The sequence below is a fragment of the Phycodurus eques genome, chromosome 1, assembly GCF_024500275.1.
Source record: "Phycodurus eques isolate BA_2022a chromosome 1, UOR_Pequ_1.1, whole genome shotgun sequence".
Lineage (NCBI taxonomy): Eukaryota > Metazoa > Chordata > Actinopteri > Syngnathiformes > Syngnathidae > Phycodurus > Phycodurus eques.
In genome coordinates, this window is record NC_084525.1 from 34,940,554 (window position 1) to 34,958,927 (window position 18,374).

Here is an 18,374-nt window from a genome sequence, read left to right on the forward strand (position 1 = left end):
ATATATGTTACACAAGCAGCATGGTGTGCTTCTCTGTTCCAATCTCGGCTCTGACCTGCCTGTGTGGACTCTGCCTGACCTCTACGTCCTTGTGTGGGTTTTCTCAAGGTTCTCCGGCTTCCTCCCACAATCCCAAAACATCCACGTTAGGTTAATTGGAGACTGTCACATGTCCATATGTGTGAATGACTGTGTTTTTATGTCTCAAAGTATTCTCTGTCAATTGACTGTCTGTTGTCGTACTAGAGCGGCTCCAAATACGGCAGACAAATTCCTTGTGTGTTTTTGACACACTTGGCAAATAAAGATGATTCTGATTCTGACATGAGTGTGAATTGTCGTTTATCTGTATGCACCGTGTGACTGATGACATGTTAACTAGGATAGTCTCCAGCCAGGACCCTAAGGGTCAAGTGCAAAGTGATATTCTCAGACTGCAAATGCCTGTATGCAGCTTTACAATTTTCTATCCAAAATTCCAGGTTTCATAGTTTGAAATAGGTTTTAAAAGCCCAACTGCTTTGATCTGTTTGATCTCACACAATGCACCATTAGAATTTGATCTAACAACAATAATGATGATCATGTTCAAGTTAACATTAGAATGCAGCTTAGAGCAAAATGGGGGGTTGGGGGGGGGGGGGTTTACTCATTATATTTATTAATAATTATCTGCATGTGTCTTAATGCTGATTTGTATTGTATGTAATTCATTCTACTTGAATCAAGTTTCTAGCTTACAAATTGCATAATCTTTCAAATGCATTTGTGTTCTTTGTGCAACCATTTAATTTTGCTCTGTAAAGGTGGTCTGCCTCAAACCAGCCTCTGCGATGCCACTCAGGATTAACGGTGCAAGGCTTTGTTTAGGCACACTGGCAAGATGGATGCTGGCTGCCATGCAGTGCTGGGAAGTAGCAAAGTATCAATACTGTACTTGCTACTGGACTTAAATAGCTTTTCAATTATCTACTCTTTTAGTATATTTACTGGTTCTGTCTAATTTTGATTTATACTCCCTACATTAGAAAACTGATATCTGTACTCTTTACTCCTTTGTCAAAATAGGTTAGGTACTTTTTTCAGACTCAGGGGGGCTGCAGCGATGCCACTGACTGTCAGTAAAAAACGTGTTTGTGTATTTCGAGTATCTTTCAGCCTGTAGTTACTACTACAGGAGTTGAATCAGTAACTTTACCCGTTTTTTTTTAAAGCATGTATTTGTACTTCTACTTCGAGGCTTTTACTGTAAGTTTAGGCCGATGTACTTCTACTTCCAGGTACATAGCGTAAGTACGTTTGCCACCTCCGCTGCCATGAGGCAAACCAAAACACGATCATCCACAGCGCCCCCTCACGGCGTATCCCGTCACCTCTGTGACGTCAATTCAGCACTGGGAGTGAGACAGCTCCCTCCCACCCCCCCACGACACCCAGCGCGCCTGCACGGTGCATGGCTTCCCAGCTATCGATACACATTGCCCGCTGGGATCCGTCCCAGCGACGTCAAACTGCTGGATTACGGGCCGGGAAATAGAAGAGACGGATGGGAGAGGGGGGTGGGGGGTGGGGGGGAACGATTGGTTGTTCATCGTGAGGATACCAGAACGCCGAGCCCACCCTTTCACTTGACAACGCGACAACAAGCAGGCAAACGGTATGGGAATGTGCTACTACCCGCTTAAATGCTCATGAAACGCAAGGTCTGGCATCATGGTTGCGTGCTTTTGCTCGGCGCCGCTCACGCTACTCGAATAAACGGATGCTGTCGACAATTGATGCTTGAAGATCGTATGTGTGCCACGATCATTTGCGCCGGTGCCAGCATTGGCTGAATGTACTGACGCTGCGGCACTTTCACTTGGCACGCAGCGTAGTAGGCATCGGGCTTGCAGTGCACGCTGCACGTCGGCTGCTGAGTGTCAACATCACATCCTCGGTTATTTTAAGATTGAGCGTCCTCTGCATGCATGCATGGCCGCGCGCGTGCACATCTCACAGGCCCACTGATTGTTTATTGCCTGAATTTCCACGCTCCGCTTTCCGCCGTGTTTCTTCTCATGCGGTGGTGCAGTCCAAGACAAGGAGCTGCTGTGGGATCTTCTGTATGAAAATGGGCACATGTGCCCACCACCCCCACTCCGTTCTCTTCCTGCACACAAACAGCCAAACAGATTATGCAATTCATCATTCATTTTCCAGGCATGCACACAATACTTGAGACTTGATGCATTGACGGAGTCATTAGGGTTGGTGGGCGGGGGGGTATTCGTCATCTCAGTCAAGTGCAGGTAACAGATGAAGCAGCACAACCATGCTTTCGTCGACTCATTCATAAAGCCCATTTCCATTCTGGTTGATGGCTCCACTGGGCAGGCTCCACGGTCTCCCGTTCATAGGCAGCAGAGTGAGGATTTTCTGCACCACTCAGACAGAGCTTAGTTTTGGGAAATGGGTGATTCGACTCAAGACTGGCAGTTTGTCCAAATGATACTTGTGCTGTTTTTTTCCCCATCCATTCATTTTCTATATAACGCCTGTCCTCTTTAGGGTCATAGATGAGCTGGAGCCTAGCCCAGCTGACTTTGGATGGACAAGAGACATGGTATACCCTGGAATGGTCACTAGTCAATAGCAGTGTACATACTGTATATACAAATAACAAGGGCAATTTAGAGTCCTCAATGAACCTGTGTATGCATGTTGTTGGAATGTCAGAGGATGTAACCGTAGAAAACCCACGCAAGCACGGGCAGGTCACGCAAACTCCACACAGGAGGGCTGACATTTAAACCCAGGACCTCTTGACCGTGAGGCAGACATGCTAACTGTTACCGTACCACCACACCGGGCAGACTCGTTTTTTTATTTCTCCATTGCTTGCATGAGAGATATGTTGCTTTCACTATCAGTGTATGATTTTCTCTGTTATAACATTAATTATAATGCATTTCATTATGTTGTCCTTTAGGTCGTATTCTCCGCTGTCCATCCTCCATCCACCCTAACCTAGTGGGTTGGGGAAACCCCCGATGAGTGGGACCTGTATCCATGAGCCCCGTGCCCCTTCCCCCTCCCTGTCAGGCTTCAGTACCCCGGTATCAGAAACCCCCTATCGAAGACTTGATGGTGACACTCCCGCCTGCACCCCGGAAACGGATCTGACCCCTACACAGTGTGTCCTCCGAAACGTGTTGTCTATTGACACTAGTGGGCCCGGGGCACCAGGAGGCAGCAGTCCCACTCCCAGTGATGGACCCTCAGGCCACTTTGATAACAGTGTGCTAAAACTACACGAACATGACACGTGCCAGTGTGGCAGTGGTGCCGAGGCGGGCCACAGTCCGGAGGCTGGTGCTGTCCGGAGCCATTCGGAGAACATTCGCCTCCAATCAGGTAGTGGAGGGTTTTTGGAGGGTCTGTTTGGCTGCCTAAAACCTGTGTGGACCATGATCGGAAAGGCCTACTCCACTGAACACAAGCATAGCCATGAAGGTACGTGAGATCAGAAATTGTCTGCTTCGGGTGTCCTTATGATCAGCTCCACCTGACAAAAAGTTAGCAGTTTACATCTTCTTTGTCACTCATTGATCGGTTCAAGTCAATCTGATTAAGAGACCCAGACAGATCCAAAACTAAGAACAATATCAAAGAGGCTGCCTTTACAAAAATAGCTAATGCTCTTATACACCATGTCTCTTGTTGGGGTTGTTATTTGCAGTGGATTGGAATGGAATCCTACTCAGGTAAACAGAACTGCTTATTTAGAACTTAGATTTTGTAAGGGCAGCATTTAATTTTTACACCTCATGTATTGGATCTCATCAATTAGCACAAGTCTGGCTAATGTTGCGCCCAGCGAGTATACGAGTCAAAGGTTCAGGTGCACATTCTCATCCTGTTGAAGGACAAAGCGTGCCCATACAGGTACTTAGAAAAGATGTCATTTAAAAATAAAAATAAACTGTAGAAAAGACCAACCAGCTAATGAAAATGGGACATTTCTAAAAAGGTTGCATAGTTCATGATATAACGCCGTCTCACAATGTTCACGGTGCTTACGTGACAGCATTTTAAGTGAGTAGTCGCTGATTAACCAATACAATATTTTAATTGTGCGCATCACCAGTATGCCAGTGTTGACTGTTAACACACAGCAGATAGAGTGACTTTTAGCAGATAGCTGGGGGAAGCGTCGTGTGCATCCGTCTCCGCTAAAGCGGGCCTCCAGAGAGCTTCACACTTCAGTGGACCTCATAAAGAATAGATATGAGTCTCTCCTTGGCTGTGCCGGCTGCATTTCACTTTAGTGACCAAGTGCTCTCTGTTATTTAAGGTGTGGATGGCAGATGTTTTCCCCACAACTTTCTTTTTTTTTTTTTTTTTTTTTTTTTTTTTTTTTTTAAGCACAACACTGATGAACGTTAATATCACTATACAATAATAAAACATTCTACCTATTTATCCACATAAAACATGCTTTTATTAAGGTATCTCAAAATTGGTGGGATTTTTCTTTTTAGCTGAAACATAGAGAAAACATGTTTTGGTCTTTGTTTTTATTATTTCTTTAAATCTCAAAGTTAGATGCCGATGTATTGATACTGTATCATAACAGACGATATGATAGGTCGCGATATTGCTATTTTTTCTCACCCCTTGTAAAAATATGTTGCTCCACTGATTAGTCGCTGCATCATTTGTTTGACGTGGCAGCCGTTTTGTTGCAAGATGCATGTTCTATGGTGTAGATGAGGAAAAGCTGACTGCTCCCTGTCCCCACCGTGGGACAGAAATGAATTAAATGCTTTTTGTCAGGGAGCTGTTCTACACATTTTCCTGTTATTTAAAAGACACTTGGTGATACTCACATTTATCAAGGTTAGTTGGTTTCTACTTGTTGGTGTCTGTTCAGAGTGCTGGGAGGTTCCATTTGAGGAGATCTCAGACCTGCAGTGGGTGGGCAGTGGTGCGCAAGGTGCTGTCTTCCTCGGCAAGTTCCACGGAGATGATGTGGCCGTAAAGAAAGTGCGAGACATCAAGGAGACTGAAATCAAACACCTTCGCAAACTAAAACACCCCAACATCATTACTTTCAAGTAGGGAAACTCCTATATTCTTTATTCAAGTCATTTATCCACATCGTCCGCCATTAACATTGTGCTCTTATCTAATTGTGTGTTTCCATCTAGGGGTGTGTGCACCCAGGCTCCTTGTTATTGCATCTTGATGGAATACTGTGCCCAAGGCCAACTATATGAGGTGCTGAGGGCGGGTCGTAAAATCACCCCCTCACTCCTGGTTGACTGGTCCATGGGCATCGCAGGAGGCATGAACTACCTACACCTTCATAAGATCATACACAGAGACCTCAAGTCCCCCAAGTAAGCCAACAATTCATTACATCCCGCTTTCAGGGGATCTTTCTTTAGTAAAGACCAGGCTCTTCAAAAGTTACTTGGTATTTTTTTACGCTTCCACTCAGAGACTTGTGTCTCGTTCTTGTATTTTGGGGTAAAATGTAGTATTGCAAGAAAGACATGAATAATTATGTACTGCATTATCAAGTACTGGATATTTTATACAAAAAGAAATTTGATGTATTGTTTTTGTTTCCCCCAGTATGCTGATCACACACGATGACCTTGTAAAGATTTCGGACTTTGGAACCTCAAAGGAGCTCAGTGACAAGAGCACAAAGATGTCTTTTGCAGGCACTGTAGCTTGGATGGCTCCTGAGGTCATTCGGAATGAGCCAGTGTCAGAAAAGGTGGACATCTGGTAGGTGAACTCTACAGAAGCAAGTATCTTTGTGGTGGAGAATATATTCGGAATCGTCTACCCTGTGTCGCTATTAGAAATGATTTTTGATATCCCGTTCTTACGTTTTCTCTTTCTCTTTTTTAATTCTGTGAGACTGTATATATTCAAGCTTTAACCTGACTTTAAGGTCATTTGGAGTGGTGCTGTGGGAGATGCTCACCGGAGAGATCCCTTACAAAGATGTGGATTCATCTGCCATTATCTGGGGTGTCGGAAACAACAGCCTGCAGCTGCCCATACCTGAGAGCTGCCCTGATGGCTTCAAGATCCTCCTCAGACAATGCTGGTGAGCAATTATTGGATATCGGAAGTGAGGCCGTGTCAAGAGTGAGCAGAGGCTTAGAGGCATAGATAAACGAATGGTTATGAGTCATGTATGCAACATTGTTTGACTACAATTTCAGAATTAATGTTACAGTGCAGTGAATGTATACACACTACAAAGTTGTGTTTAATGTTGTTTTTTGCAGGAACTGCAAACCCAGGAATCGGCCCTCTTTCCGTCAGATCCTTCTCCATCTGGACATAGCGTCAGCTGACGTTCTGTCCACTCCTCAGGAGACATACTTCAAGTCCCAGGTATTGTTGCTTGTCTTAGTCCGTAACAAATAAAAGACTGCATATTGTATGCAGTACATGAAAATTTGCACATGGACAAGTATTGGAACACATGGCCATTATACCACTCAGTCACAATGTGAACAAATATTGAGTTGCCCCTGCCCCTGCTTCCACTCTTCGAGGAAGACTTTCATTTTGGAGTTTGTCTGGAAATTTTGGTTTTGTGAAATCTGTGGTCAACAGGGCAGGTGCTCCAATCTAATTTATCCCAAAGGTGTTTGATGAGGTTGAGGTCCATATTGGTATGGTGAAGAACAAACTCTTGCTTCTATACAATGTACATCCGGTATACTGTATATACTGTATGAATGTGGAGAGCCCATCACCCACACAGGTTTACTTAGTCATCTGATCTGTTGTCTGCCAACAAAAAGAGAACCACCCCTCAAGTCAGCTCACCCCTCAAGTCAGCTCTAACTAGGTGCAGCTGCTTAACAGAAATGTGCTCTCATCAGGCTGAATGGCGAGAGGAGGTGAAACAGCACTTTGAGAAGATTAAATCTGAGGGTACTTGTCTGCACCGACTCGATGAGGAGCTGATCAACCGACGCAGAGAAGAGCTCAGGTTTGTTTGTTTTATGCACACACAGCGCTTCCTTTGGACAGTGGCACTCTTATTATGTTTGTGCACACGAATGAGGCCACTCTGTGCTATTTCTTCATGTCACTCCTTTGTCCATCCCGTGGGTGGATGAAGTGCCTTGAGTGCATGCCAGTTGCTGAGGATTGGGATTCTCTCATGCGTATGCACGATGACATCAACCGGCTCTTTTCTCTTTTGTCAGACATGCCTTAGACATTCGTGAACACTATGAGAGGAAACTGGAGAGGGCTAACAACCTCTACATGGAGCTCAGCGCTGTCATGCTGCAGCTGGAGCTTAAAGAAAAAGAGCTGCAGAGGTTCGACTAAATTCATTTAAACATTCTCTTTGGCTGATGTTAACATTTTTTACATAGCCACTTGCTACGTGTTTATCTCCAGGAGGGAGCAGTCCTTGGACAAGAAGTACCCAGGTTTTTTTAAGCATCACAGCTCCAGGCAGAGCAGCTCTTCGAACAGTATGGACAAGCTCATCAAGAAGAGAAATGTGCCACAGAAACTTCCCTCAGGAAAGCGGTGTGATCTTTTTTCGTTTATTAAACCAAAACACTGATTCTCTGCTGTTAAGATTATAGATTTCATTTGTTGTTTCTCTCTCTCTTTCTTTCAGGCCAGACATCCTTAAGTCTGAGGTAATCATTCCCAAAATGGATTTGTCTGTAATGCAAGTCACTATCCCCACGTGCCCCACTAGAAGCTCCACTTCTCCCAGTCGGTCTCGGAGGGTAAAAACCCGCCACCGTAAGCCTGGAAAAGGCAGCAGTGGAGATCTGGCAGCACTTAAAGTCAATCAATCGTCTCCCAATAGAGAGACGGTGGCCCAAGTTAACAGTTTGGCCACTTATTCCTCCAAGCAGCTCCTGGAGCCCTCTGCAGCCCTGCGGGGCCTCGACCACGAGCAGCAGCAAAGGCAGATATCCTCCTCCAGCCCTGACCTAATCTGCAACATGCTAGAGGTGAGCAGCCAGGGAAAAGAGGATCCACCTGCCAGTGGACTGGAAAGAGTGGGAAGCCTCAGCGCCTCTGCAGGATTAGGGGAAACAGAGGTGGGGGTTGCCGGTCTGGATGATCTCACAGAAACTCCCCCGCGCAGCGATACTCCAAGCGAGGATGCAGCATCATTCCCGTTTTCTAGCAGCCCCGACTCGCCTTGTGGGAGAGGGGCTGCAGCAGGGCGTGGATCTCTTGGATCTCCCCGCCTGCCTCATGATGGGGGGGAAGATAAAGAGGATGGAGCAGGTGCTGTGAGGTTGCCCCGGGGGGCTTCAGGAGGAATTGGGAGTCAGCACCTCACACCTTCAGCCATTCTGTACAGGGCAGCTATTACACGAAAACAGGTAAAAGTACAGAATCTGTTCCTCTGTTGTCCGGTAAATCCTTTTATCTTTGTAATATTTTATTACTGTTGGTCACTACAGAGGCGTGGGGTGTCGTCAGAAGAGGAGGAGGGTGAAGTTGACAGTGAGGTTGAGTTACCACGGAGACGGTGAATAACTTAGTGTCCTTAGTTACTGTGAAATTAGTGAGCCGTTTAGTTGCAAATGTGTCTAGAGCTCAAATAATAATTTCGATTTTGAATTCTGTAGTTTTAAAAACCAAAACTTGTCACATTCTTCAGACGGCCGACGAGCATCACCAAGTGTCAGTCGGTGTCAACCTTCAGCTCAGAGAACCTGTCAGTTTCGGACGGCGAGGAGGGCCACACTACAGACCACTCCCACAGCGGCACCCCTGATGTAGTCAGCACCAACACGGATGACAGGTTGGACTACCGCAGTGACGACCTCCTCTCTCAGGGCTCAGAGATCCCAGCAGACAGCACGGATCCCGTGCAGGCTTCTGAAGGCCTGTCAGAGAGAGACGGAATGCTGGGTCAGGCCAAAGCAAAGCTGGAAGGCGAGCAGAATCCAAATGAGGTAAAGCAGTTCTAGAGATCCGCATGTCTTCTTCCTGAGAAGTGTGACTGATGTCTTCCACTCTTTCCTCAGGGTCGGGTCCTGTGTGATGATTCGGACTGTGACAGCGCTGAGCTGGACCAGTCAGGCAGCGGAGAGCCGAGCCGACCTCCCAGCGCTGGAGCGTGGATGCCGCCCACTCAAGCCCGTCAAGGGTCCCCACAGGCATCTCACACAGGACCCCAATAGACACTTGGACTTAAATACCTCTATCTCCATACATTGAACCATCACATTAGTGCACCAGTCAGCCAGTGCAGTATGTCACGAGGGATCACAGCTACGACACGTCTTTAACAAAGTCATGAGGGCTCCCAAGTATATTGGCTGGCAAAACTCCACCACATGACACAATTGTCATAACCTGACATGCTATTTATTTCTTTTTTTTCTTTTGGCAGCTTGGGTGATAATCAGATAACTCAGACATACTGTTTTGTAGTGAGAATAGGTATCAAGGTAAACACCACAAGTCCTTTAGTTCACTAACACCCACTGTGGGAGCATCCCCATACACTAATGCATTATAGAATAAGGAAGAATAATGTAAATAACCATGACATACCACATGAGAAATATTTAATTTATAAGATAAAATCTAAGAAGAAATGGTTTGCAGCCCTGTGAACAAATGCATGACTATGTGTTTATAATTTATGATTCGAATGTATCCGTTTTATATTTTGTGAAAGTTTACACTTTTTTAATCCTGAAAGTACTTCCTCTGTTCTTCATGTTAATAAATGTTAGCACTAAAAAAGATGGAAAATTGGAATGAAAAGTTCACAAAGATCAATCATGATGCGTGTTTAGGGTTTCTCTGTAGGTTTGATTTTTTAAGCACTCCTCCTGCTAAGACTTGCGGGAGGTTTATACAAAGGTCATCAGATATGTGTTGGAATAGAGCCCTTTCAGTTCACTCAAAAGGAATCGGTTGTTATTGCGCAGTAGTAATAAGTGTTGTCTTTGGTGAGTGTAAAGTAGTGCCTGCACTCACAGGGACAACCTCCTCTGACATGCACTGAACCAGGACAATGACTTATGCTTCAACTTCAGCAACACTGGTGCAGGTGCTAATAAATGTGAATGTGCTTTTGTAATGAACTTAAAGGACTCATTATGTTCATTATGTTGGTCAGCTTCATAAAAACCTCCATGGTCCCCCAAGACCCTTTAAGATTTCTTCAGGAGTAGCCTGGTAGAGTATATAGAGCACTTCTCTGTGGTCACTCGTCAAAATGTTATCCTTTGAATAGAAACGTTTTGTTTTTATACTGCATTGCACATTGTACCTGTAATATAGGAACTATATCAAAAGAAAAAATACGAGCTACAATAAATAATTTATTGGTTAAAAAGTCTGTATGTTTTTGTTAAAAAAAACGTCTGTTTTTTTTTTTTTTTTTTAAAAAAAACAGTGGACGCTCGATAAAATGGACCCTGATGTAACAGCTATCGGATAACATGGCTGTGGTGTTAAATCTGAGGAACATGCTATATTTGGTACAGTAAATTTTTTGGGGGGGCATTTGTTGAACAAGGTATCACACTAATTCCTCACGGCTCATGAAAGCAACTCACTTATGATGAGTACTATACGTCAACAATATCACAATGATCAAGCACACTGGCGTGGCAGGTTTGGATAAAATGTGAAACCTTCAAACATTTTCAAGCTTTTTTTATATTTATTTACAGCAACTTTGTACTGTAGTGCGCGTTTTAGGCCACGAAATGAAAAATAAAGTGCTTCAAAGTAATGGACAATCGGCTGTATCGGACAACCCCCATCGACCCTATTAGTCTGTTATATCGAGGTTCCACTGTGTGTGTGTGTGTGTGTGTGTGTGTGTGTGTGTGTGTGTGTGTGTATATATATATATATATATATATATATATATATATATATATTTATATACTATATATAGGGTGGCACGGTGGACGACTCATTAGCACATCTGTTGTTTGTTTATATGTGCCCTGGGATTGGCTGCCAACCAGTTCAGGGTGTACCCTGCCTCTAGCCCAGAGTTAGCTGAGAAAGTTGCCAGTCCCTTGTGAGGATAAACGGTTCAGAAAATGGATGGATATGTACATATATATATATATATATATATATATGCCGGCTATGCGGACCAAACTCTGACTCGGGTCGTACAGGGACCGAACAGTCTGTATCAGGGGGTTCGGTACCCCATACTCCCGAAGCACCCCCCACAGGACCCCCGAGGGACAAGTTCGAACGCCTTCTCCAAGTCCACAAACCACATGTAGACTGGTTGGGCGAACTCCCATGCACTCATGAGGACCCTGCCAAGGGTGTAGAGCTGGTCCACTGTTCCACGGCCAGGACGAAAACCACACTGCTCCTCCTGAATCTGGGATTCAACTTCCCGACGGACCCTCCTCTCCAGCACCCCTGAATAGACCTTACCAGGGAGGCTGAGGAGTGTGATCCCCCTGTAGTTGGAACATACCCTCCGGTCCCCCTTCTTAAAAAGGCGGACCACCACCCCAGTCTGCCAATCCGGAGGCACTGTCCCCGATGTTCACGCGATATTGCAGAGGCGTGTTAACCAGGACAGCCCTACAACATCGAGAGCCTTGAGGAACTCCGGGCGAATCTCATCCACCCCCTTGCCACCGAGGAGCTTTTTAACCACATCGGTGACCTCAACCCCAGAGATAGGAGAGCCCGCCACAGAGAACCCAGACTCTGCTCCCTCATGGGAAGGCGTGCCGGTGGAATTGAGGAGGTCTTCGAAGTATTCTCCCCACCGGCTCACAACGTCCCGAGTCGAGGTCAGCAGCGCCCCATCCTCACTATACACAGTGTTGATGGTGCACTGCTTCCCCTTCCTGAGACGCCGGACTGTGGACCAGAATTTCCTCGAAGCCATCCGAAGTCTTTCTCCGTGGCCTCACCAAACTCCTCCAATGCTCGAGTTTTTGCTTCAGCGACCACCAAAGCTGCATTCCGTTTGGCCTGCCGTTACCCATCAGCTGCCTCAGGAGTCCCACAGGCCAAAAAGGCCCGATAGGACTCCTTCTTCAGCTTGACGGCATCCCTCACCGTTGGTGTCCACCAACGAGTTCGGGGATTGCCGCCACGACAGACACCAACCACCTTACGGCCACAGCTCCGGTCGGCCGCGGAACATGGTCCATTCGGACTCGATGTCCCCCATCTCCCCCGGAACATGAGCAAAGTTCTGTCGGAGGTGGGAGTTGAAACTCCTTCTGACAGGGGATTCAGCCAGATGTTCCCAGAAGACCCTCACAATACATTTGGGCCTTCCATGTCGGACCGGTATCTTCCCCCACCATCGGAGCCAACACACTACCAGGTGGTGATCAGTTGACAGCTCTGCCCCTCTTTTCACCCGAGTGTCCAAGACATGCGGCTGCAGGTCCGATGACACAACCACAAAGTCGATCATCGAACTGCGACCTAGGGTGTCCTGGTGCCAAGCGCATTAGTGTACACCCTTATGCTTGAACATGGTGTTCGTTATGGACAATCCGTGATGAGCACAGAAGTCCAATAATAAAACACCGCTCGGGTTCTGATCGGGGGGGCTGTTCCTCACAATTACGCCCTTTCAGGGCTCACTGTCATTGCCCACGTGACCATTGAAGTCCCCCAGCAGAACAAGGGAGTCCCCAGCGGGAGCGCTCTCCAGCACCCCCTCCAAGGACTCCAAAAAGGGTGGGTACTCTGAACTGCTGTTTGGTGCATAGGCACAAACAACAGTCAGGACCCATCCCCTCACCCGAAGGCGGAGGGAGGCTACTCTCTCGTCCACCGGGGTGAATCCCAATGTACAGGCGCCGAGCCGTGGAGCAATAAGTATACCCACACCTGCTCGGCGCCTCTCACCGTGGGCAACTCCAGAGTGGAAGAGAGTCCAATCCCTCTCGAGAGGACTAGTACCAGAGCCCAAGCTGTGCGTGGAGGCGAGTCCGACTATATCTCGTCAGAACTTCTCGACCTCGCTCACCAACTCGGGCTCCTTCCCTGCCAGAGAGGTGACATTCCATGTCCCTAGAACCAGCTTCTTTAGTCAGGGTTCGTATCGCCAAGGTCCCCGCCTTCGGCCACCGTCCAGCCCGCACTCATATTTAACTCGGGTGCTGTCCATTTCTTCTGATCATCCTTGAGATGGTTCTACACCTTCATTGGAGTCCAACTGTGTTTGATTATACCGATTGGACTTGATTAGGAAAGCCACACACCTGTCTCCATAAGACCTTACAGCTCACAGTGCATGTCAGAACAAATGAGAATCATGAGGTCAAAGGAACTGCCTGAAGAGCTCAGAGATAGAATAGTTCTTGATCCACACAAAGTCACCTGGTTTGATGTTGTGCAGGGGTCCGTCATCCGCTTTGGGAAGTGCTGAGAAGACGTATGGAGCAAATTAGTCAAACATGTGCAATACCTGATCATGTTGTCTTCGCAAAGATGTGCGTCCATCGGCAAGCCTGGAGGGTTCAGTCCAACATTGGGAGGCTCTGCAAAGAGGATCTCAAAAGGGAGGCAAATTCTGCTTAGGACGCACATGAATTCTCATATTCTGTACATCAACACAATTAGTAGTCGGATGTGCTGTCAGTTGAGTGAGTGGACGTGGTCTGCTGGGGTTGTGTCGGGTAAATTTTTTGCAGAAGTCAGCTGCAAAAGCACAAAATCACCTCGTAAACCACTGCCTCTGAACTGCAGATATCATCCCCCCTTTAGACATATGGTCGAACCCATGTGTCAATTTTGCATTACAAAAAAATAACAGAGGAAGATGGAGACATGGCTTACCATTTGGGCCCATCCAAACACCATCCACAAAAGATGCCCTGCACTGCCGCCACAAAGTGGTGTTTTGAACATCTTTGAAGTTTTGCAAAGATGTGTCAGAAAGATCAACACGAGGTGTGCACAGATGTTGTAACTCGGAGACACAAGAGTGTGCCCCCCCCCCCCCCCCCCCCCCTTAAGGCAGAGGCATAAGAGTGGCAGGGTGAAGAGTGACTGTCACATGGGGCAAACGCAACAGCACTGTGTTGTAGCGGAGTCAACACACAGCAGACAGATGAAAGGAGCGTTGCTCCTGTAAGATAGAATTTACACAGTGAGGAACTGTGTAACGGAGACTACCCCACGTAGTCACGTGTGGCGAAGAACAGCCTGTTCACAGGCTACCACCGCGTGAAGGCACGCAGGAAGGCCCCGCTTCAAGTTGATGAGAGAAGTATCCCACTGGGCCAAGGAGGTCGCAACGACGCTGAAGTAACACGGAAGTCATGTTGCCATGACACTCGTCCACTAACTGAACAAAGGGCCAGGATGAATCAGGATGCCCAAGTGTGGGGGAGGTCTGCTGGCCACATTTCAGAAGTTCGAAAGCAGCAGCAGCATCAGGCATCCATTTGACGTGTGATGGGGAAGTGAGGGATCTGTCCAGGGTGAGAGAGCGCACAGCAGAGTCATTATCAGAATAATTTGGGCTGAAATGTCAACAATAAGAACACATTCCCGAAAAAAGAAAATACTTATTTCTTTGTAAGCGGTTTGGGTGTGTCGACAATGGCCTGCATTCGGGATAGGGAAAGTATTTTCCCTTGAGGAGTGAGGATGTGTCCCAGAAACTGAACCTTCTATGATACAAACTGCAACTTTGACAACGATGCTTTTGTGACATTCTGATGCAACGTGTTTCAATCATGGTCGTCCAATAGGTGGGATTTGATTTGGGACTTGGGAAATGTCAAGAACGTGGAAAAGAACATGTGCAAAATCTGTATTCATTGACAGATTTAAATTAAAAAAAAAGGTGCCCAATTAGTCGTGCACCGAAAGATATACAAAAAGGCTTACATCCTGCTAATCGCGCTGAAGTTTGCTCCGCCAGGGAAATGTGCAGTGTTTTGTTTAGGCAAACAGACAACACAACACACAGTTGCGCAAAGTCATGACTGAAGAGAAAGGAGAAAAAAAACAATTGTCGACATTGACTGAGTGTCTTGTAAAAAGAAAAAGAAAAAAATCTCAAAATGCCAAAATGAAATGCAGGAGTGCTCAACGAAGTTTAAGCTAATATTAGTGGGACTGTACGAACTATGCATATACTTAATTTGAACTGTTTCGTATACTGACCCCCTTGTGAACTAGAAAAAATTCTAAATTTAAATTTATGCACATAATTCTTGTTTTTAAACTCTGAAAATGCCTGTATAATCCCTCCATCCTGAAAAAAAAAACACTTAAAATAAAGGCCGAAAACAACAGTGCCTTGAAAAAGTATTCATACACCTTGAACTTTTTCACATTTTGCCACAAACTTGAATGGTTTTTTTTCTTTTTATATTTTATGTGATGGACCAACACAAAGTAGGATATAATTGTAAAGCAGAACTGAAATTATATGTAGTTTTCAAAATTTTAAGCAAATAAAAATCTGAAAAATGTGTTATGCATTTGTATTCGGCCCCGCTGTGTCAATACTTTGTTGAGCCACCTTTCGTTGCAATTACAGTCTTAGTCTGTTAGGGTATGTCTCTACCAGCTTTACTCATATAGACACAGAGGTTTTTGCCAATTCTTCTTTGGAAAATAGCTCAGACAGATGAGATGAAGAATGTCAGTAAACAACAATTTAATCTCGCCACAGATGATCAATGGGATTGAGGTCTGGACTTTGACTGGGCCATTCTAACAAATGAACATTCATCCACCCATCCATCCATCTTCTACCGCTTATCCGAGGTCGGGTCACGGGTGCAGTAGCTTTAGCAGGGACGCCCAGACTTCCCTTTCCCCAGCCAGTTCATCCATCTCTTCCGGGGGGATCCCGAGGCGTTCCCAGGCCAGCCGAAGGATGTAGTCTCTCCAGCCTGTCCTGGATCGCCCCCGGGTTCTCCTCCCGGCGGGAATTGCCAGGACCACCTCACCAGGGAGGCGTCCGGGAGGCATCCGAATCAGATTCCCCAGCCACCTTATCTGGCTCCTCTCGATGTGAAGGAGCAACGGCTCTACTCTGAGATCCTCCCGGATGACCGAGCTTCTCACCCTATCTCTAAGGGAGAGCCCGGGCATCCTGCGGAAGAAACTCATTTTGGCCGCTTGTATCTGGGCTCTCGTTCTTTCGGTCACGACCCACAGCTCGTGACCATAGGTGAGGGTAGGAACGCAGATCGACCAGTAAATCGAGAGCTTCGCCTTTCGGCTTAGCTCCTTCTTTACCACAACGGATCGATACAAAGTTCGCATCACTGCAGACGCTGCACCGATCCGCCTGTCGATCTCCCGTTCCATTCTTCCCTCACTTGTGAACAAGACCCCAAGATACTTAAACTCCTCCACTTGGGGCATGATCTCATCCCCGACCTGGAGAGGTCACGCCACCCTTTTCCAATTGAGGACCATGGTCTCAGATTTGGAGGTGCTGATTCTCATCCCAGCCGATTCACACTCGGCTGCGAACTGCTCCAATGAGAGTTGGAGGTCACGGTTTGATGAAGCCAACAGAACCACATCATCTGCAAAAAGCAGAGATGCAATACTGAGGCCACCAAACCGGACCCCCTCTACGCCTCGGCTGCGCCGAGAAATTCTGTCCATAAAAGTTATGAACAGAATCGGTGACAAAGGGCAGCCTTGGCGGAGTCCAACCCTCACCGGAAACGAGTCCGACTTACTGACGGATATGCGGACCAAACTCTTGACTCTGGTCGTACAGGGACCAAACAGCCCGTATCAGGGAGTTCGGTACCCCATACTCCCGAAGCACCCCGCACAGGACCACCCGAGGAACACGGTCGAACTGATTGCACTGGATTGGATTTAGGGATATCAGAAATACAAATGCAAACAACTTTTCAGGTTTATATTCTCTTAAAATTCCAGTATATCCTTTTCATTCTACATCACAATTACACACGTGGACCAAATTGTTGGTACCCCTCTGTTAATGTATTAATGTTTTTGAAAAAAAGAATATTCAAATTAAAACTGTTGAACCACAACTCAAAAGCAGTGCCTGATTTCATTGGTTAATTTTCATAAAATGTTTACTTATTACGTTTGTCAGATTTCAGTGACCACTGTGCGTTTTTCTCTCTTTGACACTGGGGCACCAACAACTTTGTCCATTTGTGTGTGTGTGCTATTCATTGTCGGCCTTTCAACATAAAATCCCAACAAAATACAACCCCAATTCCAATGAAGTTGGGACGTTGTGTTAAACATAAATAAAAACAGAATATAATGATTTGCAAATCATGTTCAACCTATATTTAATCGAATACACTACAAAGACAAGATATTTAATGTTCAAACTGATAAACTATTGTTTTTAGCAAATAATCATTAACTTAGAATTTTATGGTTGCAACACGTTCCAAAAAAGTTGGGACAGGTGGCAAAAGAAACTGAGAAAGTTGAGGAATTCTCATCAAACACCTGTTTGGAACATCCCACAGGTGAACAGGCTAATTGGGAACAGGTGGGTGCCATGATTGGGTATAAAAGTGCCTTACCTGAATTGCTTAGTCATTCACAAGCAAAGATGGGGTGAGTTTCACTTCTTTGTGAACAAGTGCGTGAGGAAATAGTCAAACAGTTTAAGGACAATGTTCCTCAACGTACAATTGCAAGAAATTTTGGGATTTCATCATCTACGGTCCATAATACCATCAAAAGGTTCAGAGAATTTGGAGAAATCACTGCATGTAAGCGGCAAGGCCAAAAAACCAACATTGAATGTCCGTGACCTTCGATCCCTCAGGCGGCACTGCATCTAAAACCAACATCAATGTGTAAAGGATATCACCACATGGGTTCAGGAACACTTCAGAAAACCAATGTCAGTAAATACACTTTGGAGCTACATTCGTAAGTGCAACTTGAAACTTTAGTATGCAAAGAAAAAGCCATTTATCAACAGCACCCAGAAACACCGCCGGCTTCTCTGGGCCCCGAGCTCATCTAAGATGGACTGATGTAAAGTGGAAAAGTGTTCTGTGGTCTGACGAGTCCACATTTCAAAGTGTTTTTGGAAATTGTGGATGTCGTGTCCTCCAGGCCAAAGAGGAAAAGAACCATCCGGACTGTTATGGACGCAAAGTTCAAAAACCCGAATCTTTGATGGTATTGGGCTGTGTTAAGTGCCAATGGCATGGGTAACTTACATCTGTGAAGGCACCATTAATGCTGAAAGGTACATACAGGTTTTGGAGAAACATATGCTGCCATCCAAGCAACGTCTTTTTCATGGACACCCCTGCTTATTTCAGCAAGACAATGCCAAACCACATTCTGCACATTACAACAGCGTGGCTTCGTAGTAAAAGAGTGCGGATACGAGACCGGCCTGCCTG

At 46.0% G+C, this 18,374-nt stretch overlaps 1 protein-coding gene across 1 annotated transcript; it reads left to right on the forward strand.

Annotated features, from left to right (window-relative positions):
• Positions 1 to 1,433: 1,433 nt before the first annotated feature.
• map3k12 (mitogen-activated protein kinase kinase kinase 12) lies at positions 1,434 to 10,327 on the forward strand. Its single transcript, XM_061704638.1, has 14 exons — positions 1,434 to 1,657; positions 2,972 to 3,495; positions 4,916 to 5,099; positions 5,193 to 5,384; positions 5,623 to 5,781; positions 5,951 to 6,109; positions 6,294 to 6,402; positions 6,900 to 7,009; positions 7,230 to 7,346; positions 7,429 to 7,563; positions 7,658 to 8,384; positions 8,466 to 8,533; positions 8,666 to 8,963; positions 9,036 to 10,327. The coding sequence occupies exons 2-14, from the start codon at positions 3,033 to 3,035 to the stop codon at positions 9,189 to 9,191; spliced, it is 2,877 nt and encodes a 958-aa protein (XP_061560622.1). The 5' UTR covers positions 1,434 to 1,657; positions 2,972 to 3,032; the 3' UTR covers positions 9,192 to 10,327.
• Positions 10,328 to 18,374: the final 8,047 nt, after the last annotated feature.

Excerpts from the sequence above, each read along its gene's own strand:
- map3k12 (XM_061704638.1), top strand. The coding sequence starts at position 3,033 with ATGAGTGGGACCTGTATCCATGAGCCCCGTGCCCCTTCCCCCTCCCTG. Across the intron at positions 5,385-5,622 it reads AGAGACCTCAAGTCCCCCAA|TATGCTGATCACACACGATG; the intron begins GTAAGCCAACAA and ends TGTTTCCCCCAG. Across the intron at positions 8,534-8,665 it reads GTTGAGTTACCACGGAGACG|ACGGCCGACGAGCATCACCA; the intron begins GTGAATAACTTA and ends CACATTCTTCAG.